Source organism: Temnothorax longispinosus, chromosome 8 (assembly GCF_030848805.1).
Source record: "Temnothorax longispinosus isolate EJ_2023e chromosome 8, Tlon_JGU_v1, whole genome shotgun sequence".
NCBI classification, from domain to species: Eukaryota; Metazoa; Arthropoda; class Insecta; order Hymenoptera; family Formicidae; genus Temnothorax; species Temnothorax longispinosus.
In genome coordinates, this window is record NC_092365.1 from 15,052,184 (window position 1) to 15,079,692 (window position 27,509).

The 27,509-nt window shown below is 38.7% G+C and overlaps 3 protein-coding genes across 6 annotated transcripts in view; 1 reads left to right on the top strand and 2 right to left on the bottom strand.

Annotated features, from left to right (window-relative positions):
* Nucleotides 1-17,317, top strand: part of LOC139817678 (protein Wnt-7b) — a 49,991-nt gene extending 32,674 nt beyond the window's left edge. For 2 of the 4 annotated variants that reach the window (XM_071785932.1, XM_071785930.1), the window contains exons 3-8: nucleotides 11,937-12,051; nucleotides 12,130-12,201; nucleotides 12,344-12,431; nucleotides 15,489-15,668; nucleotides 15,826-16,147; nucleotides 16,318-17,317. In XM_071785932.1, coding sequence (XP_071642033.1) covers nucleotides 11,937-12,051; nucleotides 12,130-12,201; nucleotides 12,344-12,431; nucleotides 15,489-15,668; nucleotides 15,826-16,147; nucleotides 16,318-16,469 — 929 coding nt within the window. In that variant the 3' untranslated portion in view covers nucleotides 16,470-17,317. Of the gene's footprint in view, nucleotides 1-11,556; nucleotides 11,690-11,936; nucleotides 12,052-12,129; nucleotides 12,202-12,343; nucleotides 12,432-15,488; nucleotides 15,669-15,825; nucleotides 16,148-16,317 lie in introns of those variants that run through there. The other 2 variants (XM_071785933.1, XM_071785931.1) reach the window with 2 other exon arrangements.
* Nucleotides 17,318-19,487: 2,170 nt separating this feature from the next.
* On the bottom strand, nucleotides 19,488-21,375 carry LOC139817315 (regulator of microtubule dynamics protein 1). The gene is made up of 4 exons (XM_071785293.1): nucleotides 20,975-21,375; nucleotides 20,700-20,891; nucleotides 20,331-20,579; nucleotides 19,488-20,148 (listed from the first exon to the last, which is right to left on the bottom strand). The coding sequence occupies exons 1-4, from the start codon at nucleotides 21,062-21,064 to the stop codon at nucleotides 19,801-19,803; spliced, it is 879 nt and encodes a 292-aa protein (XP_071641394.1). The 5' UTR covers nucleotides 21,065-21,375; the 3' UTR covers nucleotides 19,488-19,800.
* A 404-nt stretch (nucleotides 21,376-21,779) lies between these two features.
* Nucleotides 21,780-26,529, bottom strand: Capr (caprin family member). Its single transcript, XM_071785292.1, has 6 exons — nucleotides 26,370-26,529; nucleotides 25,331-25,549; nucleotides 24,897-25,250; nucleotides 24,049-24,822; nucleotides 23,688-23,970; nucleotides 21,780-23,549 (listed from the first exon to the last, which is right to left on the bottom strand). The coding sequence occupies exons 1-6, from the start codon at nucleotides 26,481-26,483 to the stop codon at nucleotides 23,329-23,331; spliced, it is 1,965 nt and encodes a 654-aa protein (XP_071641393.1). The 5' UTR covers nucleotides 26,484-26,529; the 3' UTR covers nucleotides 21,780-23,328.
* Nucleotides 26,530-27,509: the final 980 nt, after the last annotated feature.

The window sequence follows — 27,509 nt, forward strand, 5'->3', positions numbered from 1 at the left end:
ATTTTTATAGCGACTAAAATCTTGGCGGACGAGAGACCTGGAACTGCAATAGCGCGTTTCTTACTATGAAAATCACAGAACGGCAAGAGATAGCGGACCATAGATATGCATCGCACATTCTCGTATTAGGTACCGTTTCGTCGTGACTTTAAACTGCACTCTAAGTATATAACTTATGTTCAAGAGCCAAGATTGCCGTGTCGCAAGCTTGCGCGATTAAATATATATCTTTAGAAATAGATTTAATATACATATTTTTCTAAATCAATTTTCGTGACACTAGATAATCCTATAGACTTCAATACTTTAACATAAGATTAAAGTAATTGTGCAGTTTAATCACCATTTTATTTAGAGTATTTAGACAAAAGAAGTATACAGAAGTTACCTCTTGCGAAGTACAACGTGCAATTATTCATGCGCTTGATATATGAGCAAGTACCCTTACTCGTTTCTTAATTTTTAATGGCCAAAGGGGAGCAACTTACTATCGAACGACAAGCTGCGCGTATAGTGGTCGGCTCGATGACAAACGGCAAAAGCGATATTTTTCGAGAACAAGATAATCCCTGATCCTATATGAGCGGAAGCTGATGTGCGATCCGAAAATATTGTTGAATACGACACATTTGTCATCTCGGCATTAAAATTATAAATGAGAGTCGAGAGGATAAATGCCCATATCGGGGGGGGGGGGGACGACACGTTGTGTATAGCGTGTTACATCTTAAAATCGAAGCTCCGTAAAAACTTTTAAGAACGGAGGAAAAATATAACTAAGGAAAAATCTGTATTTAGAAGAAAAGTCAATCGCGATCGTATAATTTCTTTGAGACCAAGACATCTTTTAGATTAGTTTTTCTACTTTTTAATAAAGAACCTTTCGATGTGAAACATCCTGTATACGAAGAACAGCAGATGTAACAGCGTAGCGTGTCGTAGTGGTGCAAGTCAGCGATTTTTCATGATTAACCGAACGGATTAAACCGCCGAGGTGGAAGAATCAAAGAAGCTTGGTAAACACGATGTGATTTATAATGCGCAACGAGATGATCGTACATTTTGTTACCCGTTATCTTGTTGCCATTGTACGAGCCTCGTCCGTCATCATCGAAAGGCTTGTGGGTGACTTCTGGAATTCCACGCTGAATGAAATGTGCACATAATGCATCGTAAAATCCCTCGAGAAAGAGAGAGAGAGAGAGAGAGAGAGAGAGAGAGAGAGAGGTTGAAAGAGAATACCATTGCATGATTGCGTGCGGGCATTTGCATAAGTCACGAATACGAATGCGATAATTAATTACGAGTTTAGCATTTTAATTGATGACGATCATTACCTTTTTATTCAAATTTACACAAGACGGAGCGCGTAATTTTTGTAGACGTGACATCCAAAAATACGCGTAAATATTTATTGAAATTTTTACCGTTGTCACATCTGCGAATCAATAATGTCATATTATAGAATTTAAACTCGAAGAAAAGTCGCACGGAATGTTTTTTAAAACAGCGAAAACGTTTACGTACGCTCGGCGACATGGACGCAAAGCGGAGAAGGAAAATAAGCGGCGACGTCGAGGAAGTCGGACGAGAAATAAGAAGGCCAGAAATTAATGCGCAAAAAAGTATAAATAACGCTTATAAGAAACAGTGGGAGAGAGGATGCGAGATGGAACAGGCAGGGCGGTCAGTTGCTAACTTAATTAGTGAAATTAACGGGGCCGCTCGACATGCCGAAGCTAAATGCAGCGATATACGCTTTAAAATATTTCCTCGCTCTTAAAACGCTCGCATTATGCATTCTATATAATCTGCGAGCGTATGTGTAAAAGTAGAGTATTCTCGAGTTAAACAAAGCACGATTAAAACCTCATCAATTGTTGGACGACGTAGAGATGGGACATGGCTTGTCGAATTGTGTTTAACATCTATTGCTCATTAAAAAAAGCTATGAAAGAAGAAATAAATTTTTGATAGTACTATATATAAAATATACAGATTTTTAAGATAATTTTGATTTATCTACATTGAAAGAGATGCCTTTAGGAGCACAGTTTCAATATTTCACTTTTTTCTCTACCCATGTTTCGTACAATCACGATATCGTGTGTGTTAAATGTTAGCAATATAATAGATACGATTGTAATTGAATGTAATTGGACGCATCGATCGTTGTCGATCTGAAAACTCATTACAGAAGCTACGACGCTGCTCAAAGCCGACCCAAGACTTCGTGGCTCACTCGAATGAATTCTCCTGGTGAATACATTTTCATAAATTAGGCAGATTTATCCGAGAGAGTTTTCGAGATCCGAGAAAACGTGGGCGGCGATCGTCTAATCGTCCAAATAAAACGACGTAATTAAGAGATCCATTACGTGAACGATGGACCATATATTATCCGTTGTAAATTCAATTCAAGCGAGAACAGGACGTCGTTCTTGACCCACCGATGTCATCGCGAGAAATTACATAGGGATCCCCCCCCTCTTTCTCCCTTCTCTCTTTCTTTTTCTCATTCATTTTTCCAATAGTGTTCAAAAGACGTCTCTCTCAACCGGTTACAGCAAACGAAATCTTCTAAAAATCGTTATCTCGTCACACCATCGCCCTCATCAGCGAGTGATTCCATGCAATTCGCGAGAGGGCTAATATTATTCCGCGCATGACAACGTTCGGACAGCGTATAGCAAACGAGCGATAAGCGAAAGGCGGGAGAATAAAGGTCGAGTGACAAAAGAGAGCGAAGGAACTGAAGTTCACACGAAACACTGAATGTATCCTTTTCCGTCCCCTGTCCCCCCTTCCCTTCACCCCTGTGCCCTATCAACCCTTGGATAACATTGGCGAAGATATTGCATTAATGTAGCGTCCTATCAATTTCTGTTGCAAGTCCTTCTCCTCCTCTTCATCCTTCCGTACACTTATATCTGCTCTCGCGCTTGTACACGCTTTTTTTTATTTCTCTCAAGTTCTTATCCGTCTCAAATAACTGGACTGGCCCACACTCGGCGCTCTGGCATGGACACACCTACCTACCTGCGTCTACCTGCCTTTACCTGTCTTTACCTGCCTGCTCGCTTGCCCGCTTGCCTACCTTCTTACCTGCCTGCCTGCCTGCCCGCTTGTCTGCCTGCCGGCCTGCGGTTCCTCCCCTGGTGCACAGTTGATGCATTCATTCTCCTGTTCCGCGTCGATGTATACTCATATTGAGCTATATCGCGTCGATGACCGTGCGAAATGGCGCATATGCCGCGTTCGACACACATACGCACGTATGTACGAGGTAGCGATGGTCCGCGCAATAGAAGGACGAATCCTTCGTGCGAAAAGACGTTCAAAAGTCAGTCTTTTTACTTTTGCTTTGAAGAATACCAGTTTTCAAAATTGAAAAATCGATTATCTTTTATCGAGCACTTTATAAAATTTTCTTTGCTATTCTAATAAGTAATAGAAAAAAAATTGAATATATAATTTCATGGTTTCGATAAACACGTGCGGATATGTATACTTTGTAGTGTCGTTATTTTATACATTGATAGCTTTCACAATCGGTAAGATAATACCGAGGGCCCAATATAATTATATCGCGCGGCAACGCGAGTCAATCTGTCTCTGTCAACGTTATCTTACCGCTAATTTGCTCGATAGATTGTTTGAGAATTTGCCGGCTTGCAGAAACGTCCACGGGAAGTAAATGCATGTATACATCTACCGTCCAGTAAAATAATTAGATTAGATAATGCGTGCGACTAAAGGAATCCCCGAAAGAGAGTCATACTCAAGAATTTACGGTCGAGGCTGTTGCCGCAGCATTTCTCATGATATCCTTCGGTCATTCAGTATTCGTGGAACTGATATTTATTCAAAATCAAATTATGCACTCGGATCTGTTTAAGCTATTACGAGACTGCGATCGATCGTATACTCATGTTTTGCATCCGACCAGCTATAATCTGTCAATAACCATCTATAATTTGTTCGTCATTAACAATTTCGGTCGTATACGCGTAGATTTGCAGCAGTCATCGACTATTAGATACTATCGTTCAGATAGACGCGAGATGAATTTCCATGTAAAACTAGATGGGAGTCGTTTCCCCATCACTATCATCCGAGATAGTACTTGGCATTGATTTATCTGCCGAAGGCAAAGGAGCGAAGATGCGGCGGGATGACGAACGGGATCGATATAATTCAGTGTATTTTAGTGTAGAAAAGTGCCAACGGCAACCGGCACGGCCGGGGCCGCGGCGCGGCGCGGCGGATCCCGGTATGGATTGAGTTATGGACCGGTGCGCTGGGGTGCTCGCTCTCGGAGTCCCCAGAGGCTCTCACCGTCTGTGGATATAAGATCTCTTTAAACCCCGTATAAAAATAAACTAGTTAATAAATTAATATATCGCCGGCCCGTATCTCTTTCCCCGTTGACCGCTGCCGTGGACAAGTGCCTCTGCGAAAATCGCCAACGAGTCGACCGGGGCCATTAATAATGATGCGCAAGTGAGTGGAGAGAAAGAGATAGGGAGAAAGAAAGAGGGAGAGGGAGAGGGAGGGAAGCGAGACGATGAACTCGCACAGATTGTCGTTGCTGCCCTTCTTATTAAGATGTAACCGGTCATCGGGAACGGTGTACGATAAGTACCTTCCAAGAAAACGCTCGAAGAGTGGCGGTTATAAGATTATTTTTTTCGGCTCCTCCGATAACAGGTACTCGATCTTCACGAGTTTCGCGCGGTTTGTAATAACAAGCGCGATGATACCTCGCTCGTTTACAATGTCACGCGAACGTCGCGTGTAATTCTATGCGCGAGTCTGCAGCCTCGAAGCAATATGTGCAAGGGGGGTTTAACCCTCAACCTCGTCGACGAGTTTGCATAATTCAACGCCGCAATTAGTTATATTCAATCCTATATTCTGTACCAATTTCGCTGTTCGAATTTAATAATTCTAATTCCGAAATTAAAATCAGATGAAACTTGTGTACAATCATTGATGTAATAATATTTCCTGATGTTAATTTTGTATTAATGTAATCTTTTTTCACATATAAAATTTGACGAAATGGAGTTTGTGAGATGTGACAGAATTACAGGTTCAAATTTACTATCGCAATACGCTACATAGCGAAATGTTGCAAAGCAGACAGGAGGCCTTATTTTGCGAGATTACATGTAATGTACCTGGTTACACATGACATCGCGAGAGTCTTACACTACGCTACATCGCCACCACACGTACACACGAACAGCCGTAAATCATCAGTTTAACGTAACGAACACTATAAACGAGATACAGTCACGGATCTCCTGACTGACTCTGGATACTAGATGCGACCCCCCGTTGTTACGGCTCGCATGAGTACGAGTGTCGTACATATAATATATGACGTGTTAAGTACATTGTACGACTACACAAACAGGAATCTTGATCAATGTTATCATATCTGCCACGCACTCGACGGAAATCTGACAGATTTTGAAGTAGAATCGCCTTTGTTTATGTTCAATAATTATATAATTTTCTTTTCATCACGGAACTAAAAAAGACTGGCAAAATTAATCAGAATATTTAACATACAATGATGGATTTAAAGCTAAAAATTAACAAAATAATATTTAATTTTGTTGATTATTATTTACTTAATAATTATAATTTAAGAAAGAGCAAATAATTGTTGCAAAACAATTTTGCAATCTTTCGAAGCTTAAGAAATTTAATTTTAAAATTTTATTAATAAATCTTTAAAACGTGAATTGCTAATGTATGAAAAAAAGTCGTGCATAATTATTTGTTTGGATCAGTCAAGAAAAATCAATTCTGTCTCATTAAGAAACAAGATTTCTCTCCGAGAAGAAACAACTGTGAAGACATCTCGAAGTGGATTTGAATGCAAATTCAACGGTCAGATTCAGATCGGACAAATATTAGGTGGAGATGTGTGTCTTAATTATAGTAATTGGGTAATTATCTTGCTGATCGAGTTTAACTTATCGGCAGAATAGGAATCGTGCGCGTTCTTATCAAAATTTTAACAAATTACATCTGATATTATTGCTGGTTTTGCATAAAAAGACATAATTGCAGAAACTAAATCGCAACCACGTGCAATTTGTTAAAATCGAATAAATCGTTCGTTAATTACAAACCCATCTTAAAATCTTGAAATTATTTATATCATTGCGTCGATGTCATTAACGCATTTTTCGTCGTACCTCACCAATCTACGACTTTTAAAATTGCAGCTAATTTTATAGTATCGTGCATATATATAATTTTTCGAGTGTTTCCTTACAAACATTTGCACGGAAAAGATATCCTTATACTGTAAATTCGACTAAAAAATAAATACCCATATGTATCTTGTTTTTCCTTCTATTATCAAAAGTAGCAAGATTATTTCAATGCAAAATACATGGCGTGCGATTTCATATCACATAATTATAATCGTTAATTGCTCGCCATATTTTTTTTGGCTAATTATCATGCTGATCAATCTCAACGAAAACATGAACGGATTGCAGTTAAAATCACGCCACAAATCTTTTTGTCGTACACAAAAAAAGATGGTCACCCTACTTTAATCCAGCCACTCGGCAGCAGTTTATGATGATTGAGCGATGATTATTCATTGAACCGGTACGGGCGAGTCGTTTCAAATTATAAAAGGACGGGAGGACACGGCGGTAAGAGTCGGCTCCACTTTCTTACCCGTAGCAAAGAGAGGTAAAACGTGATGCTTTTTGTCCTGTCTTGGTTCATCCGTCGTGACACAAAAGGAGAGAAGCGTTCTGCTCGCGTGCATTACTTTCACGCCAGCGTGAGGGAGAGAGAAAGCACGAGCTTTAAGATATTCCACCCTACTCACTATCATCGCGCAGTTTGGTCTCATGAATAACTTGACACTTCCCCCCCCCTCTTTCTCTCTCTCTCTATCTCTCTCTCTCTCTCTCTTTGGCATAAACTTTTATAGACGTTAAAATAGGAATAAAATTCAACAAATAAAATTTAATCACAACATATAATTAGGAATCTTTTGAGACTTGCGTGATCGCAAATGCATTACCTCTGATCCGTAAGGATTATATATGCAATCTCTTTTTTTTAGACATATAACTTACATACTGAAAACTGAATCGTTATTTAATTTTACTTATAATTTATTAGTACATCATTAATTACTATTACGTTCTCTTGTTGATCTAAATTCCGACGAAGGCTCAAGCCTTCATCAATAAATCAAATTTTCTACGATCACGCAAGAATTCTTACGGTAACTTAAATTTTGTTCGTCAATGATCGATAAGTTTTTTTCCGGAAAAAAAAAGCTTCCTACTACTCTTATTATGTTCAGATTGACTCCATTCTTAATGCTTCCCCTCAATTTCTATTTTTTCAATAGCTCAATATCATAAGCATAATATAAATAGCTAAGCATGAAGCACGTAGTCTGAACAATACGTAAAAAGAAAAATATAACAAAAGTATAAAAGCATAAAGAGGTATTTAGGATCATCTTTCTTTAACACAAAAGAAAAGTGGAAAAGAAAAATGAAAAAGACAGAAAGGTCTTCAAGATCTTCCTCTAAAGCATTGTCAGCATAAAATTTGTTAAGACTATATTTATAATATGCTCACGCATAAAGTAATAATTTCGTTCTGCTCATGCACACAATGATATATTTTCATTCTGCATGCGTGACTAAATGGAAAATATGAAATAGTGATGAAGTAGTGCAGGAGAACGCGGAGATTCGAATGGTTTCTTAAGAACACAAATACTAAGGACAGGGATTTTAAGAATAGAAAAGTTTCTATTCTTGTGGCGAGAATCTTCAATTCTCTCTTCGACTAAAACCAGAATAACTTATTCTTAATTTGCTCGCCAATTCGACGCGCTTTGTCGGTAGTCTACTCCTTTTCTAATAGCATATACCTAACCGAAAAGTAGAACAACTGAGAACGAAGTTGGAAAGGGAGAAATCGCGCGTTGTGATTCGGCGATAATGTTACTCGGACAAAATGTATCTATCATGTAAAGAGATAATATGCAAAAAAAAAGGAACTCTATAAACGATATATCTACAATCTTTTCTCTAAATCGCACCCGAGATCGCGAAGATCTTGATTATCGTGTACCCTTAACGATATCTAAAAGCGAGTTGCGCGCAATTTTTATCAAATCACACAACATCTTAAATAATCAAATAACGTATATCTTTCGATTGAATAATACACGTATATGAAACTACGCTCTCGTAGATCAATGCAATTAAAACGAAGAAAAAAAACGATGTTTCATTCATTTTGAAAATCAATGATGCTCACCATCGATATAGGTCGCGTGGGCGAGTTCAGCGAATGATCTGTCCTGCCGTGATAAACGCCGCAGGCAAATAAGGATTCCCTGTACACAAATGATCACGACAAGGGAGACATGGATACGAGAACTTTTAACCTCGGTACGACGAGCGAGAGAAAACATACGTGTATAAATACATACACACATGCATACGTGCTAGCGGACAAATTTTTTTTTCGCGGCGAAATAAAGATCTCGTCCGACATAAGAAGGGTACAAGGAGGAAACACCGTCGTGGTGGCCGTACACGTCCGTTCACCAAGGTGGTAACTCTCTTATCGTCCACCTACCGAGAGTTTATGGTATACATCTTGTATACATCTCACACGCGTAAAGAGTTAAAACCAGGAATCCGAGCTGGAATAGTATTTCAATTCGACTGCGGTCTAATAAAACATTTAATAATTGTTTTGCTGTAGGTTTTTTTTATCAATGAAGAAAATTGAAACCGCTTAAATTATAGTTTCTTTGGTTACAACAATTATGGTTCTTCCATAATTATTTTTTCACAATTATTTTTTTGCAACGAGACATGCATCGTCGAGAGAATCTCGTTCCATACATTTTCAAATGAGCGAAAAAATGTGTCTTTCTGGTGGAGAATCAAATCATTTTCTCGTCCCCTTTCATCGCGAGAGATAACGAGTCAGGATATCACCTTGATGATGCGGTAATACCGTACGGATACACGCGAAATACTTCATTGCCTGACACGATATGATCGGGCTCGTTATCTTTAATAAGATCGACTCACATAAAATCGCGGAGAATATAATAACGGAGTGTCGGGCAAAAACGTCGGGGGCTTTCTGCCATTGGACAATGTAAGCCTTGTGGGTGGATGCGTGACGCATCGCCATTTGAGATCCACTGACATCAATGTGTTCCTCCGTCGTGCAAGAAGTAAGATGCGAAATTTAACCCTTGTCAGGATCATTTCGTGCAAGTTTTAATGCCGGCGGCGTATTAACTCGAGATTCGCGCCTTAATTAAGGTTCCGTTTAAATAGTCGATTCCACGTCTCACGTAGAATCGCAACGACCGGCCGCGGCCTGCCTGTCCACTATTGATGCATGGGACTTAAATATTTTTTAATTGTTTATTAACAAATGATACTCGTCTCGTCAGATCATGAGTTGACCAACGATAGATACCTATCGTTTCTCTTATTGTCAGATGGATGTGTAAAATTACATAGTAAAATTAAACAAATATATATCTTTACAGTTTTAGTAAAACTTGGATAGGATATTCTGCACATATTCTAAGGTGTACCAATTAAAATGAAATAAAAATACAAATACTTTTTTCAATTATTTTATAACGAGATATAAAATGAGTGCACCGTCGGTTAAAAACTATATATATATGCAAGCTGATACGTATAACGTTTATAGCCTTGCATTAATAATATCTCTGATCGATAAATGACCATCGCTAAGAAATGAATAATACGATAAACGAAGGATCGCGATGAGATCAACTATACGCACTCATTATTAAATTTAAGTACGCGTCGCACCATCACCGTAAATAATCGCCCACGTTCGGTGACGCGGTGGCTTATAAATTTCGCGTGGCTATTACGCGAGTCACTTAAAATGCAATGATATAAATTAAAAGATTGCCGGTATAACGATCGATCACGGACCCATTCCTCTTGCGACTTCGCGCTCTTCTCTTCTTTTTTACCTCCGTCATTTAAATGACTATCACTTTGCGATATCGTCCTTTACTTTCATTTTAATTTACGAAATATATATTACAAAACAATTAAATCCAATCGAAATTTTGGAATGTAAAGTCGGGTGCAAATAACGAGCATATTCTTCGGCTTTTTGTACGGAAATCAGCGCGGTCGTTTGAACGAGGATCAATTTTAACAAGAACATTATTCCATCATCGCAAGAAGATAATCTATTCTCGTTTTACTTGCCGCTCCGCAATATTTTCAGACGTTAATAAGTACACGGATAATGTGACACACAAATACACGCATGTACATGGAACTACATGCGTATACACATATACGTCGCAAATAGATTGAGGCCTACTCTCGCCATTGCCCGTTCGGCAGTGAACAACGACTCTTCGGTATCGCCATGGCATGAGCCGGGCCCTAATATGGAAGCCGTGCTCATTTGGTGCGTTCACGTTTTACAGCTGAAATGAATTTATGGAAAGGACACCTCTCTTCGTCCATCGGAGCGTGGAGCGGGAAAGAAAGAGCGCGACGCGGCAACGCCAACGAAACGATAAATTTACCCCTTACCAGCTCCTCTGACGCTAAATAGATGCCCGCGCTGCCGTCCTTTGACATAAACGCTCAGCATAAATTCATCAACCTTTTGACCGATGGTGTTCGTTGGTGTCTCCGCGCACAATCAGCTTTCCTCACGACGCGTCCCAGAGCGCCGCGCCGCTCGCGAGGAACACAATGCTTGGATAATGCCTTTGCAAACGGGTACGCGACAATCTCTCACAAATCGCTCAAATTTTTCTTAATATTTCCTCGATCTTTTATTTAATGACACAAGATACAGACCAAGTTCAAAAGCAATAGAACATCCAAAAATCTGAATCTAAAGAAATCGACCAAATAAAATAATATTCACAATAAACTCTTCATCTCTGAGGAAACATGCTCTACCCTGTTATATATTCTTAGATATCTAGAGATAATAGAAACTGAATGGTGAAAAAAGTGATGTCTAATACAGTATTGTGACCGCGATTTTACGAGAGAAGCGTAAACGCGCTTGTTGTCTTACCATATTCATCGCAATGGTAATGCAATAATTTACCTTAATAGCACAATTCAATAAAGCAATTGATTCCTAAAGGTTCGAAAAAAAGTAAGTGTCTTTATAGCCAATAATGGGCTAATGTATATATATAGCTCTCCTTCAACGAGTAAAGATTTTAACTGATTCTACATGAGAGATTATCGCCGGTCCTGGCAAACGCTGACAAACGATTTAAAGCTGGACGAGTTTGATGACGATAGAGTGAAACGCCAACCGGCTCGGACAGATTCGTGACAGAGCGGCGCGTAGGTGTCGACTGTGATAATGGAGTGAAAAATGAGCATCGTGAGGAAACGGACGTACGATAATTCATTCGACACGGTAAACGAGCTGAGAGCATGGCGTAATTAATTGCGTTCGCGCTTTGCGCGCATCGTGCGATGGCGAACGTCTAGTTGTAGTAAATTTGCGCGATGGAAATACTTGACATGGCAACGTCCGTTTGAATGTGCCTGCTGTCGTGAAAACTCGAGTTTCGGTATACAGTCGACGTGCAAATTTGAAATGAACCACGGTTCATGTATGAAGCCATCAGGCGTTAAATTATTATATATAATAATAGATTACACATTTTTCAAATTTTAATAAAATAAGGCTATATGTATGTATATTAAAAATAAATAAGAAACACAATCAATTTGAATTTTTAAGATTTCTCAAATTTGCTTTGTCTTTTCAACTTCTCTTGCATAAGAATTAAATTCGACCCTCTAATTTATATAAAGGGATAAAAAAGTAAGAAAATTTGACTTTTTTTTTATTTGCAGGTAGCAGAGAGGCGGCTTTCACGTACGCGATAAGCTCGGCCGGCGTCACGTACGCGGTGACCGCAGCTTGCAGCCGTGGCAACATCACAGCTTGCGGTTGTGAACCGGCTGTAAGGTAGCTATAAATCCCGCGGCATTTCGCGCACAGCACGCAACGTGTTAATTATTATCGATTAATATCGCGTTTTTGTAGGACGAGGAAGGAATTACCGCCGAACGGTTGGGAGTGGGGCGGATGCAGCGCCGACGTCACGTACGGGATGAGGTAATTAAGCTGATAGTTAATTAATTTGCACTATCAGTTCTCGTAGCTTCTTACGCCAGCTTGCTCGCGACGGCGCGGATACGTCACAAGTACGGCGAACGCTAAAATACGCACAAATTTTAATATTATAATTTAATGTTAGGTTCGCGCGTAGGTTTCTGGATGCGAGGGAGATCGAAGGTGACGCTCGGAGCCTGATGAACCTTCACAATAATAAAGCCGGAAGAAAGGTAAGCGCATTAATTAATAGTATCGTTCTTCGTGCATTTTTATCTTCATGATTATTGTAGAAAAAAAAGATGATAACTTTCTTATGAGAGAAGCCCACACGCGGGGCTTCACAGGTCATAAAATATGCGTCAGCAGAAAGTCACACTATGTAATGAGCACCATAATAATTGCCGTGAAGCAATACTAATTACTGTAACTCGTAAGAGAAATCGTTTAACGCGAAGATTAAGCTCGCCGACATTTGACGACGGCACGGCACTTCGCCATTTCTCAATCACCATGCCGTGCGATTATATTACATGAGATTCTACGATTATATAATAGCGTATATTGTACAAAAGGTATGCAATATAATTGAAGAGGTCACACTGCCGTTCCCCTAAAATTTAATTTGCTTTGTATGTCTAAATATTTACGCTTGCAAACTGATCGCGTGCTACAAAGCTACTGATTTCCTGAAGATACAGTCACTCTTTTGTATTTTTAGAGTGTCGGAACAACTTGCCTATTCTTGACATTCTTTTTCTATCACTCTTATTGCAATGATATGCGAAATATTTTATCTCATTCGTGTTCTCATTCTATATATAATTATGTCGTAACGTGGCTGTGAAAAATTAGTAAACGAGCAATAGTTTAAAGAATTATAATATTATGGAGATAATATGTACTAAGGATAGGGATGTCAAGAATGTTGTGCGTGCGTCAGCCCGTTAATTTTGTAATATTTCGTATTGGAAAATCGTTATAGAAATTCAACCTGACATGTTAACTAGTGCGAAGACCGTGGGTAACGGATTAGATCGGATAACAGGGTGATAATATCGATAATGAGGCGCGTCCATCGCTCATCAAGTCTATGCAAATCAGACATTATCAATTTTGATTTATCGCCCAATAACCTACGCGGGAAGCCAATTATACCGAAGAAGACAATGTCGTTCTGCGATTCGCGTAGACGGTTACACTCGCTTTCCGTATCTAGATGTCTTAATGTTCTGTCTATGCTAATGTCCAATTTTTATTTTGAGAGAGAAAAAGAAAGAGGTGGAGACAGAAGGGAAGGGAAAGAAGAGAAGAGAGAAGGAGAATGGCAAAAAATTACTGCTGCACATTGAGAATTAAAATTATTCTCCCCGATCTAATCTACGACCCTTTTTTTATATCATTATGCTCGCGCAGCAAGGTTGATGATCGAAAACGAGGGGAAACGAGTGTGAGAAACAATTGCGTTATGCCCGAAGGTGAGGCGCGGCGGCGAGGGCGGCGCGCCTTAATTGGGGAAAGTTCGTCCCGAGCTTTCGTCTACCTCGATTGGCCCTTATTACAAGCGGGCAATAAAAACTCGCTGTTGATCTGCGTACGTGTACGTATACGCGCGCGTACGTGTATTCCCGGAGGTAATGATTTATTCTTAACGTTGATCGCCCCGGCGCGCCACATATTTTATGCCTTGAGGATTTTTTTAAACCTCCTCCGTATGTGGCACCGGCCGCGGTGCGCTCGGAATAATTCGAAATGTTAAACCAGTTTCATGTGCGTACGGCGTCGTGTCCGCGCCGTCCGCGGCCGGCGCACAATGAAGGGTCCCCATCGGGAATCGAGCGTGCGTAGGATTTTGCAGATGAACATTCGATACGATTACAACCGTTTAAGATCACCCTCGAGTTAATCGAAATGCATCTCCCGCGCCAGTGGCGTGGCGACGCGAAATCCGCGCGCTGCAATTATTTCAAACGAACATCGGAATTGTTCGCAAACGCGAGAACGAGTGGCTCGCAACAATTCGAACAGTCGTGCAAATCTATGAAGAGTAGTACACAAACGAATTCTCTTATTCTTAACATCGGAGTTAAGAAGATTTAACACTTTAATTTCTAATACTTTTCTACAATTTTTATTTTATTCCACTACGTGAAATGAAAATGCTTTGGCTATACCCAAAATGACTGTAACAAATAATCATATATATAACATTTCCATTTTACGCATGACCAAGTGAAAAATATAAATCAGCGAAACGGTAAAAGAAAGCTAGGACAGTAAAAGAAAGTTAAGAACATGGAAATTAAGAAGAATGAGGAGTTTGTGTGTGTGTTTAATGATAGAGTAATAATCTGACAAAACCCAAGTTTTATTCCCAACAGATTAAAGGAAATTTGAATGAAAACATTAATCTAACTATGATTAGAGCAAGCAAATGAGAATTAAAGAATTAATTAAAAAAATTATACAGGTATAAAGCGACGTATAGTACCTCCCTATATTATAGGAATAGATATCCCATAATAAAAATCTTTTTAAAAATACTAGGAATATAAAAGTGCTAAGACTTGAAACGCTAATTATAAGAACAAAAAGATTTAATTATTTAATTATAATTATTTTAACTTGTATTATGTGTATAACGTGCATTACGCGTACAGTCATAGGTTCTTTTACACTTCTGAATGTAATAAAAAATATTTTGAAAAATATTGCACACAAAGTGGCTAAAGCAATTGAATTATATACAATATTATGACAGTCGAAGCTCTACGCCATTGATCTCTTCGTAATGGATCCGTGTGTATCTTTTGAAAATGATTCAAGCATCGGGCGACGCATTCATTCTCATCGGGCGCATTGTAAGTTTTTGTTTTCGTTCTCGTTCTCGTTCTCCGACCAAAAAGGCTCCGGTCGCATGTGTAGATTTGAATTTGCATAGGATACGCGTGTATAATGCAAGGAACAAATCGATGTACGTTTTATTAAGCGCACGGGTGTAAGCTGCAATCTGTTTCGATATGATGTATAAACGCATTTCGATATTCTATACAAGTCTCTGTCATATATTTGGACTTGTGAAATCAATACGAAAAATAGTAGAGATCTTTCTTGCTGAAGAAAACAAATTACTCTTTATGTAATCTGAATAAGGTTTTATTTTTTAATATTGTACTGCATCTCGTTCGAAATTAATTAATATAAAATTTAATATCAACTGTCAGACGATAATGAAAAGAATGTGTAAAACCGCGTATAATTATATTATTTGTAATGTTTTATCTTTTCAGATAGTTAAGGCTCTCTTGCAAACGGAATGCAAGTGTCACGGTGTATCTGGATCTTGCACTGTGAGAACGTGTTGGCGAACGTTGCCCAGTTTTCGTCAGATCGGCGATGCGCTTATGAAAAAATATTACAGGGCTAGACCCGTTATCGCCATTACACCGCCTCCCCCACCCACAGTTCAGGTAATTTCTTCTATGAGTGTCTCTATTACGATTATTTAAAATACGATACGCTCATTATATAAATCAGACATTCAATGATCGTTTGGTTTATAACAGTGCTCCCGTTGCCATTTTCGAAATTTAAAGCAAATCATTTTACGTGGCTCATAACTTTCAGACACTGGACGCAATGTCGCATTCAATGTTGCCGGAAATGGTGCCCATATTGGGAAACGACGCCAAAACTCAGGGCAAGCCGAACGATTTCGCCAAGCCGCGGCACAATCGACAGCCGCTGTTGAAGAAAACCGGCAAGTCCAGGAGGCCGCATTTGGTCCTGAAAAGGACGAAGGTCACCGGTGGACCGAGTATAAGCCTGAAGAGAATTCCAAAAAGGAGCGAGCTAGTTTTTCTTCAACCCTCCCCCAATTACTGTGAGCCAGATTTGACGCAAGGCAGCCTCGGCACGCAGGGCAGATATTGCAATCGTACTAGCAAAGGTAAGAGAAAGCTTGCCGTATCGGATCTTTGATGTAATGTATTGTTATTATCTCGATATTTAATTTAATTATCGAATAATGAGACTTGAAAATTAATTCTTCGATAATTCGTCGATAAGACGGTTTCTTTTTCTCGCGCTCACGAGAATATTTGTTTTTTTTTTTTTTAGGAACCGATGGATGCGATTTAATGTGCTGCGGTCGCGGCTACAACACACATCAATTCACGAGAACCTGGCAGTGCAGATGCAAGTTTCACTGGTGCTGCCGCGTACACTGCGAGACTTGCATGGAGCGTACTGAGGAATACACATGCAAATAATACTGTCGTCGACGTACAACGTGTATATAGATTTGCGAAATAGTACATGTAATTATATAAACGGTAGACCTTATCTCCAAGAACGGAAGGAACGACTTGACGCACGTGAAACGTTAACATCATACGTCATTGCGAAAGCAAAACTATACAGGGGTATCATAATTTTCATAATTATATTGTACAATGTTTCTCTCGATAATGTTGAAGTCGATAGGGGAATATCTTTGTAATTTTTTCAGGCCCTTTAAAAATTTCGGGTCGCATGTAGAGTTTTATGATATTTAAACATTGGATATATTAAAGTGATCAAAGCCTAAAATGTAAAAGCGTAAAAATGGGGCGCGCAAATATCGTCCTATTACGCTAACTTCGAATCCTGAGAGCATCGCACCCTATTTCACCTCGCTATTACTTTCTATTCTGCATTTAGGGACGGGATTAAATTCAATACGTATTTATGAAACTTTTAGTCAATTCAATGTCTAAATATCGTTTCATCAGGTAATATAAGATAATTAAAAAAAAAAGTAATATCGAGTTTTGTAATAATTATAGATGCATTTCAGGTAACTGTAAGAAACGTTATCCAATCAAGTACCCAACAATTAATGTCGATATTATCCGAAATGTATTTGAACCTTTTATATGTAATATCTCGATACCGTCTAGAACGTATTCAAATCTTTCGAAAACGTACTGATATTGTCCCATCAAGTATATAATATCAGCGTCTCAGCTCGATACCCACATATATATGCACCTTTCTCCGACAATATAAATTATTTATCATTAGAAGTAAGTAGTGTAATGCGGAAACTATCGTATAACAAATAAAATTCTGTAACATTTACGAGTCTTTTTATTTCGATATGCTTGTAACATTTGTTTCTCGCTACTTACTCAATCGTAATCGGCATTCTTTGCTTTTAAATAATAAAATACTTTCTATCTTTCATATAGAATAATAAATCTTTTAAAATCTGACAAAAAACTTTGAGAAACTTTTGTAGTATACTGACACAACGTGAATAGTATTTTAGTTCATCCTTGATTAAAGCAATTTTTTTATATAGTGTAATTAGTTAGAATTATTTTCATAATCTTATCCAAAAAATTGTAGAATTATTAAAAATAAAACCAATAGTTTTATTTTATCGTTTCCGATTTCAAATTGTTCGAATCATTAACCATATTCTAACTAAAAAAAAATACTTTTTACTTGTCTCTTTACTTATTCTTTATATAATAAAGAGATTTGCAGTACGTTTCAAAGGGTTTGTGTTTTTTGTAATTATTATTTAATTATCTACATAAAAATGTGACTCAAACAAATGATCTGGCTATAAATGCAGATCAATCAAGAACGCATCGATAATTGCAATAAGCTCTGTTCTATGAGCTCTGTGCGTGTGTATTTTTGCACGCACAACGAATCAATATTACATATCATTCATTTGCTTCAACAATGACATAATAAAAAAATAAAACGTTTCCCAGAAAATAAATTTGAATGTTTAAGTCATTAAAATTGTTTAATATTATTTTTTGAATAAGTGTAACAATTGATTGTAGAGGAACAAAAGTGTCTATAGCTATATATCAGCCGCTCTTCGTTCAGTGCGTTAAATTCTCACTATTCTTTGGCAAACAATTAAAAAATGGCAACTTTTGGGTAGTGTCGTTGCTGTAGCAAATAAGCGATACATTCCAGGCCAATCTATCTATTTCAAGGACCTGCTAAATGTATCTCACTGTATTCATACAAATCCATTAACGTTACAATAGAGAAACCTACTCACCGATACGATGCCCTGTCAATGCACCTGCCAATGAACCTGACGCCTCCCAAAAGTCCCAGGCCTCGTCCTCATCTCAAGTCTCGTCACCGCACCCTCACGAAACTGTATTCATACAAAATCCATTAGTCTCGCCGTAAGTGCGTAAGTTAATACAACAGAGAAATTTACTCATCGATACGATGCCCTGTCAACGCACCTGCCAATGAACCTGACGTTTCCCAGAAGTCCCAGGCCTCGTCCTCGTCTCAAGTCCCGTCGCCGCACACTCGCGAAACGCGCAACACTCGCGGAAACGCGACCGAGAGCGAACCAATTGTCCACTATACGACGATCGCGACATATTATCCGGCACTCCCGCGAGACGAAACGATCCGACGTGTCACGGCGTTCTTCTATCGTTCAAACTCCGGCTACGCGCCCGAGACATTCGATCGACGCCAACTTCATACCGACGCCGCGCGACGGCTATACAACGCGAGTCGAATCAGAAGCCAAATGAACCAAATTGAATCGAGCGGACCGTCCGAAAATGTACTCGAGACACGCTTACGCGACATAACTCGACGTAACTAAATGACGCGAGATGCAGACGCGATTAAACGGTCGACGCATCCACTGCGCTCGGTTACTTAAATCGCACGATCTCACGTACTTCGTCACGTAAATCGCGCGACCCGATGACTTCGCGCTTGCGACTTGCGCCGCGGCGAACGGCGAAAGATGGCCGAAGGTGGCTGAATGTGGCTGAAGTATAGGGCGCGTTCAAACAGCCAACCTGCTCGCCGAGCGGCTGAATCTGATTGGTTGGCGCCACAGAACCAATCATATTCGATCGCGCCGTAAAACAAAATCTTAGCATATTTATGAGATACCCGCATGCATAGCAATTTCTTTAACTGATAAATAATTGATTGTAGAATTAATATAATTGATATAATCATTGTTTCATAACATTTATTAAAAATATACATTTAGTAAATATGTAAAAATGTTCAATCGATCATTAGCAATTTCTTTAACTGATAAAAATAATTAATTGTAGAATTAATATAATTGATATAATCATTGTTTCATAACATTTATTAAAAATATACATTTAGTAAATATGTAAAAATGTTCAATCGATCATTGAGATACAATATGTAACACCATCTTTATGACACACGTGCACAGCAATTTCTTTAATTGATTGTAGAATAAATATAATATAATCGTGATATAATCGTTGGCCCATCACATTTATTAACTTTTCATATATTTGTATACATATACAATATACATATATCATATGTGGTCCCTGCGTAAAAAATACTTTAAACATATATGTACATATGAATGTACATATGAATACAGTACATATGGATAAATATGTCAATTATATTATTACTGTCATGGTAGCATCTTAACATTTTAGTATCGCAATATTATGCTAAAATTATTTCTTAAATAACAAAAATGTTAAAACAATCAAATATATAATTTTATCTCACATAAGAGAATGTAGTTTATAAAGATATTTATCCGCATCGTCTTTACATGCTATTTAATATTTTTTGTGCTTCCTGCCTTGCCTTCTGATCTTCGTCATCCCTCGCCAGAAATTCAGCTGCTTTTTTCAAATACTTTTTCGCATCTTCCTTACGATTCAATTTCAAATATGTCTTTCCTAACATTAGTAAATTGCGACTGTAAAAATTTGGATCAGCCTTCTCGGCTTTCTCGTAATACATCAACGCTTCTTCAAAGGACGAAGTTGGTGGTTCCCCAAATATGAAGGATGCTAATTTTCGTTGATACCATGTCAAATTCGAAACCTCGTAGCACCAGCATCCGAGCTGGTAAAACAGCATTGCGTCATCAGGTTTTAATTCCAACGCTCTCTACAATATAAAATTATAAAAATAACAATGATTTGAGATGATTCTATCTACAATCATTGCCGTAATAATTTGTGAGATCATTTTCATACACACTTTTACATTATTTATAAAATATAATATATCATTATTTTAATTGCGAATTAAAATCCATAATCAGATTAATTATTTGCCAAATATCTTACCAGGATATGTTTCTTGATATTGTACGATTCTTTTATTTGTGCTTTTGTACCTTCCAGGAGACTCTTATAATGAAGAAACGCAGACATCCACTTGTGTACTGCATAGTGATCTTCTTGAATGTCAAGAGCCGTACGTAACACATCGTATCCTTCATAAGTTAACTTTCGTGCTTCAATGTCACTAGCCATTTCAAACATTTTATAAATAGCTCTACTTAAACGCCACAAGATTTCAACATCCTTATTATCCTACAAAAGATATATTAGAGTTATGTATAGCTGCACAGCTTATACATTACAATTGTATGTATATAAGTGAATATATAGATATGTGTTATATGTATATATATTTTAGATAATTTGATTTACCTTATATCTTGACAAAAGATCGTATAAACTTCTATAATCTCCCCGATCAAAAAGCGTATCTGCTTTGGTAAGAAGTTCCTCTGTTGTAACTTGGGCTTTGTCCTCGTCGTTGTTTTTCACAATCCCTATTCCCATTACAGTGAATGGCGACATTATTGTTATCTTCCTGATAATTTGCATACTATCTTCCGTCTGGAAAAAAATTATCTTGACTTATTGATACTTAAATAATACAGCTATTGCTATACCATATTTTGACAATTGTGTCCCCATACCTTACGTGCTGGATAAGTATTTTTATATTGAACTGCTCTTTGAAGAATTCTACTGGAGTTTGTAACACGATATAATCTTCGCAGCAGCATCTTGTACTTTAGCTATTGATATCGATTGCAGAACTATTATTTTAGAGAAAGTACAGTTGTACGATGAATTGTCAACGCACTGAAACTGATTGCGAGTTTAACCTACGAACCGTTGTAGCCGTTACACCAAAACTATAATACTTTAATCGCGGTAGATTACAATTCTCCAACATTTTTCAAACATTTATGCTGATCCACGTTAACGTTACGCATGTAAATTTTTATATGTGCTCATATATTATGTATATACTGTCTGCATTTCGTGCATACGTCAACCAAAGTGTACATACACACACACACGATACGAATGGTTGTGTGTATAACCAGCCGCCAGCCGTGTATATATACGTGTTATCAGTTAATGTACTGTAACACGAATCGGTGCAATCGAGGCGGATGACCCAATAAGTGCAAGATAGACATTTAACATGCTTACACACACATACATCTTCTCTGCATATCATATTGAGCGTAGCGCGTGTAATGTAGACATGATTATTCTACATCGAACGCATATCTTTGGAAAAATAATATTAATCTATACGCTATCAATACTGTTAATAGTAAACATAATAGTAATAGTAAACGTGGAGTAAATGTAACATTTCAGCTAACAAATAGTAATAATTATATAAAAACGCATTGAGTATAAGCTAAATTTTATTAGATGTAAAAATAAAGTGGTCATAATTTTGGGAATAAATAAGCCGATTAGTGTGGCTGAATTAGATCTTTATTTGGAAGATACACAGGTATTCATAGGATAGTTTAACGTAATCGAGATAGGGGAGGTTGGGGTGGATAGTGATTAAACACAAATGTACAAACGAAATACAATAAACAGTACTTTTCAGTGTGGTGCGTGGCTTATTGGCGGCGCAGTATAAGAAACATATCATCTTTTTTTCTCTCTCTCTCTCTCTCTCTCTTTCTTTCTCTCTCTCCTTCTCTTTCTCCCCCTGGATCTAGTTAGTAATTGTACAATAAACTCGACTTATACGCTAAAGCCTCGCACACTAATCGCTTTTTCCGTTTTAAAAATAATCATATGTTTCTTCCCTTTTCGTAATACAAAAAAAATCAGGTAATGCATTACATCGTAAACGAAGACATTGCACCGCAATCTCTTTCGCTTAGCCCGTGGCTATGTGGGCGCGATCATGAAGAATTTTGGAATCATCCAGAAAAAATAGGAGAAGGAGCGACAGCAATTTGAAGCGCACATGTTCACGACATATCCTTCATATGAAAAAAAAAAAAACGCCTTTTGTAGATTTGTATATATCGTGAATCACTTACAGCTCGCAAATTACTGTTTTCTCAATTAATTTTGATTCACGTTTACGTCTCAAATTCAGACAAAAATATCCTTAGCAGTTTAGAAGGCATGGCTCATATCCTCTTCTTTCTGGAATCTTAGAAAATTACTTTTTAAATGATGCGCAAGACAAAGAGATGGTCGTGCAGATCGCCTATTATATACTTATAATCATCTTAACGTTATTTTTAAATACGTTCTTGTGTAGTCTTTACATGAAATGTTTGTATGAGTTCTCATTTTTTTGTATTTTTTTTATAATAAAATTATTTTTCTAATCTTTGTTAATCAGCTGTTGTTGCCCTGTGAAACCTGCCTTCTGTCATAATACAATAATACTTGCACGGTAGGTTCACACTTCTTAATTTAGTGATTTTTCTTCATATATCACAATGTTACCTCTGCATCTTTTTTTATTAACTTTAATTTTCTCCTCATAATTACAAACACCAAATTCAAATGCAAAGTTTCATTTGTTCAATGTCATATTTAAGAAATATCCTAAGCCGCAAGTCCTCGCAAATGCCAACGCAAGATTTTTCGAATTTTCTTTCATGTCACACATGACTTTGTATGACACACATCAGATGCAACATTATATTTTGCATATACTAATAAACTTTATCTTCTCAAAGATACCTAATACATATGTGAATACGCGATAGGTAAAAAAAAAAAACCAATGCAGTTAAATCTGCATTTAAAAAACTAACATTTTACTTAATCCACGTAATTAATCTCTTTAATATCAAAGTTATTATCGTGTATAATATTTTTAAGCATGCAATACTGCACGGTACCTACTCGAAGTTCCATCTCATATCGCAAATGCATTGTTTCGACTTAAGCTTTTTCATAAATAGACAGTTGAATTGTAATCGCAGAGCATCATTACAGTGTGTTTTACTGTGCATTTACGCTAGCTATAGCGTTCCTTCTTTCTCCTTTATTGCGTGTGGGGCTTGCCACGTGGTGCATATCCACCACGATTGCTTCCCCTTTGTCCTCTAAATTGTCCGCGACCAACGCGATCGTTGCGCGTACCTCTTGATCCTCCGCCACTGCCTCGCTTGAAGCCGCTATTATATCCGTTATTCCCTTCGTTATTACCCCAAGCACGCTGCTGATATCCGTTTTGATAGTTATTATCATTGCGATAGTACGTGCCTGGAAGAAAAATTAATGATATATCTTTTAGCCTTCGGAATTAAAGGATTTATTAACAAATATTGAAAGAAAATATTTTATGGAAAAGTTTTAAAGGACAACTTGATCACTTGTATTAAAATAGTGATTTTTTTTTACCTTGTCCTGTGCGTCCATTTTGCTGATAATTTCCCCTGCCTCTGCTATTATAGCTATTAGCGGTCCCTCTTCTGCCTCCCCTTCCTCTGTATCCACCACGTTGGTCAGGCACCCAAGGTTGCTGGGTTTGTTGCGACGCTTGCTGGCAATCTTGAACAGATTGTTGCTGTTGATCGGGCTGATTCCAATCATTGGTCTCGGTCATCTGACACCAATCGATAGATTCATTTTGCTGTTCCAAAGATGAGTCAGAAATTTCGTTTTGACCATTTTCAACCTTTTCCTGGAAAGAAAAAAGAATCCATGAGTTACCGAAAGTACACGATACAAATCATTTATTAATGTTGGACCAAAATATTACCTCCGTTTGAGTTTCTTGCTGATGCGTTTGCTCATTGAAGTTTTGCATTGGACCTTGCTGCGGTAATTGTGCAGCATTCTGTTGCTGCTGGGGCTGTTGAGGCTGAAAACTAGTCGGGTGTTGCGGGCTATACTGCATATTCGGCTGCTGATGAGAAGGCGGCATCGGAATAGGCGGCGGTGGATTAGGATTCGCGAAACCAGGAATGTGCGATATATCCTGCGGCGGTTGATATATGACCTGCTGAGGTACACCCACAGGCGCATTTGTAAAGTTCTGATTTGTGAAGGTTTGCGAGGGAATGGGCGCATTGACTGTAGGAGGAATGTGTGTTACGATAGGTGCTTGCGACTCCTGTGGATCAAGTTCAGATTCCTGCAAGAAAAAGAAGTTGGGCGTGCCTATGACGTCATTGATACGAGGTGTCGGTGGAGGCTGCTGTTGAGATTGCTGAGCTTGCTGCTGTTGTTGCTGCTGCTGCTGCTGTGGCTGCTGCGGTTGCGGAACAAAGCTAGTGGCGTTCGTGTAATAAGGAGCGTCGACTGGCGCGGCTGGATGAGGCGGCATGGGTTGCGGGACAACCGGTATGGGCCCCGAAACTGGAGCGGCCCCGGAAACAACGGGAAGCGTAGTAACTTGGACTGGAAAATTTGGAATAGGTATCATCGATTCCGGTGGAATGTGCCTGTCATTGCCGTTGCTGTACTCCTCGTTGACCGGTTCCTGTGCCGCTTGCGCACTAGTAATGTTTGTCTCCACCACAGTTTCGGTAATCTGTACAAATATAAACCGATTATACATCAGATTACACATGAGATTATAGATTCCAATATATCCTGATTAAATACCTCTTCTATCGGTGCTGCCTCCGAACATTCGTGAACTTGATCGAAATAGCCGCATTGATTGATCTTGGCGATTATCTCCTTCAATTTATTATAAGTAGTGCCGAAAACCTCACGTTGCTTCCCATCCACAATCGCAACGTAATGCTCCGCTACTTTTTGTGCTTGTTGAACAAATGTCAGATCACCTTCCTCACGCTGATGTTTTATCATCATCTCATTGTACAAACTGTCTAGGTACTTGAATTCCTCCTCCGACAGTTGTATAGCCCCATTCTTTCCATTAAAGAAGTCATCTCTAACAGACTCGGTGTTTATGCTTGCCAAGACATGCTGAGCAAGTAGCACATCCTTCACCTACGAACAACACCATATTTTCTCAAACTCACGCCTACAATATATACGCATTAACACTTAATTTTATTTATAAATCATACTTTTGCAATGTCTTGTTGCGTTCGCTCAAGAGCCTCTCTCCGTGCCAATTTCTTCTGCTGTTTAACCGCATCGTTGGAAATGCCGACGATTTGTTTATACAAGTCCCGCGTATTGTCCAACGTTTGGAGCACCTCGTCATATTTCGCCACCGCTATCTTCTGGTCGGAATTCAATTCCCTTCCATTTTTCTGCAAATCTCTATACGACTCGAGCTTGCCCTAAATTAAAGATATATATATGTAGAGGATCCGTTTGATTTCTTTCAAAGTAATCGAAACTAATTATCCCATATACACAACATTATATTAAAAATCATGAAAGAAACAATATATTTGTATTGTCGAAGTAAAGCACGGTTATAAATCAGTAACGCAATATATGAAAATAAAAGTTTGGACATAGGTATACATCAAAGTAGCTGGGACATTCGACGCTTCACGGAACATTCTCGTTTCTGAGATAAAAGAAATACTCGGACAACACACGCACGTACGCACACACGGCAAAATCGCGCGACAAAGCAGCGTCGACGTACGTTAGCCGCGATCAAAGTGGGGAACCGGGAAATGCCGAACGCCGATCGCGGGGGCTCCGCGTCGAGCAGGATGATTCCGAGTATTCCGACGCGAGTCGGAATGTTCGGTGGACGTCGGCGTCGGACACGTGGCGGCGTCGCGTCCCGCCAAGGGCGTTGAAAAGCGCGTGGCGTCGTGGCCACGAATAAAGGTCTCGTGCACGCACGACCGTACACCGCCATGATACGAGGTTGGCGACAAAGTCGGCGCGTCCGGAGCCCCGAAAAATGCGAAATCGTCAGGCCGCGCGTTGTCGCGAATCGCGAATCAGACGCTCGATTCGAGCGGTTAGGCGAGCGAAACGATCGCGATGCGCGTCGCACGTATTGCCGAAAAATCAAGGCGCGAGCACATGGCATCGAGGGGGGGGATCATGGCGGACCGCGTTGAGGAAAGCCACGGCGACTGACAGATCGACTTTTGTCTGTAATTATGGCCCGAACGGCCGCGACGTTGCGTTTACCTTACGCTTCTCGAGATTCCGTATCTTGTGCTCGATTACGACGATCACTTGGCGTAACGGTTCCACGGTCTCCGTAGAGGCCTGTTTTTCTAGTTTGGGGTTGGCAGAAGGCATCCTTCACGGGCAACAAACACGAACTGGGAAACCGGAATGGAAACCGAGATGAACCAAGTCGCAAGTTGGGCGAGGAGCGGGAGGGGGTAAGTGGGACGGCGGAATGGCGGGCCGGACGTTTCCGAATATTGAGGATTCACATGAGCGGCGACGTATGTTAAAGGTCTATCCAGATGTATAGCCCTATTTGAAGTGAGATGCTCTCCCTCTTTCTCTCTCTTTACTTTATCTCGTTTTTCCCCAAAAAGTTGCTTCCCATTTACACTCAAGTGATCTGACAATGAGTCACTCAGTTGTGTGAGTATTTTATACTCTGGTAAGATAAATTTATTTTGATGATAAAGCTATCGCGTAACAATACATCAGGTTTATAGCCTCACTTTTTATGCGAGTCTATCAGATTCATTAAAGCACATCGGTCTCGATCGATTGTGGATAAAAAAACTCAGTTGAATCTCACTTATTATCAGCATGCCAAAAAAAAAACGTGCATTCAATTAACTGAGTTTTTATGACGTTACAAGTGAGAATTATCTGAGTTTTGAAAGTTAAAGAAACTACGCTGTTTTATTCAAAACTGCGTGAAAAAAATTGTAATAACTTTGACCAAATTTCAATTAACTTATTAAAATGTAGGTCATTAATTTAATATTGGCAAAATTCGAGTAGAATTTGTGACTGCATAATTTATCGTCCCTAATTTAATTTTTCTTTCCTTTGTATCAAACAATAAAAAATTAATGTAATTTTACCTGTATTAATTAAATACTGAAGATATTAATTAATAAATTAATTGCTTATTATATACATATATGTACATACACACGCTACGTTCTATATTACGTTATATATTCTATATACTTGCATTCTTATTAATTCTGAATATTGCTGCCTTAGCTTTTAGGGGTCCAGTATTACAGAAACTTTCAAATCTTCCGCTTATCGGTTTCCTTACTGTTGCACTAGGCGTTCGTTTTAGCTGAACTTCTTGCACAATTCATCTTTTCTCTTTTTCTCTCCAATGTG

What these genes read in the sequence shown, in the direction of transcription:
- LOC139817315 (XM_071785293.1), bottom strand. Translation starts at nt 21,064, where the DNA reads ATGCTGCTGCGAAGATTATATCGTGTTACAAACTCCAGTAGAATTCTT. An exon ending in ATCTTTTGTCAAGATATAAG is followed by an intron (nt 20,580 to 20,699) that starts GTAAATCAAATT and finishes TATCTTTTGTAG; the next exon opens with GATAATAAGGATGTTGAAAT. An exon ending in ATATCAAGAAACATATCCTG is followed by an intron (nt 20,149 to 20,330) that starts GTAAGATATTTG and finishes TTTATATTGTAG; the next exon opens with AGAGCGTTGGAATTAAAACC.
- Capr (XM_071785292.1), bottom strand. Translation starts at nt 26,483, where the DNA reads ATGCCTTCTGCCAACCCCAAACTAGAAAAACAGGCCTCTACGGAGACC. An exon ending in GGAATCTCGAGAAGCGTAAG is followed by an intron (nt 25,550 to 26,369) that starts GTAAACGCAACG and finishes TCTTTAATTTAG; the next exon opens with GGCAAGCTCGAGTCGTATAG. An exon ending in AGGCAGCACCGATAGAAGAG is followed by an intron (nt 24,823 to 24,896) that starts GTATTTAATCAG and finishes ATATTTGTACAG; the next exon opens with ATTACCGAAACTGTGGTGGA.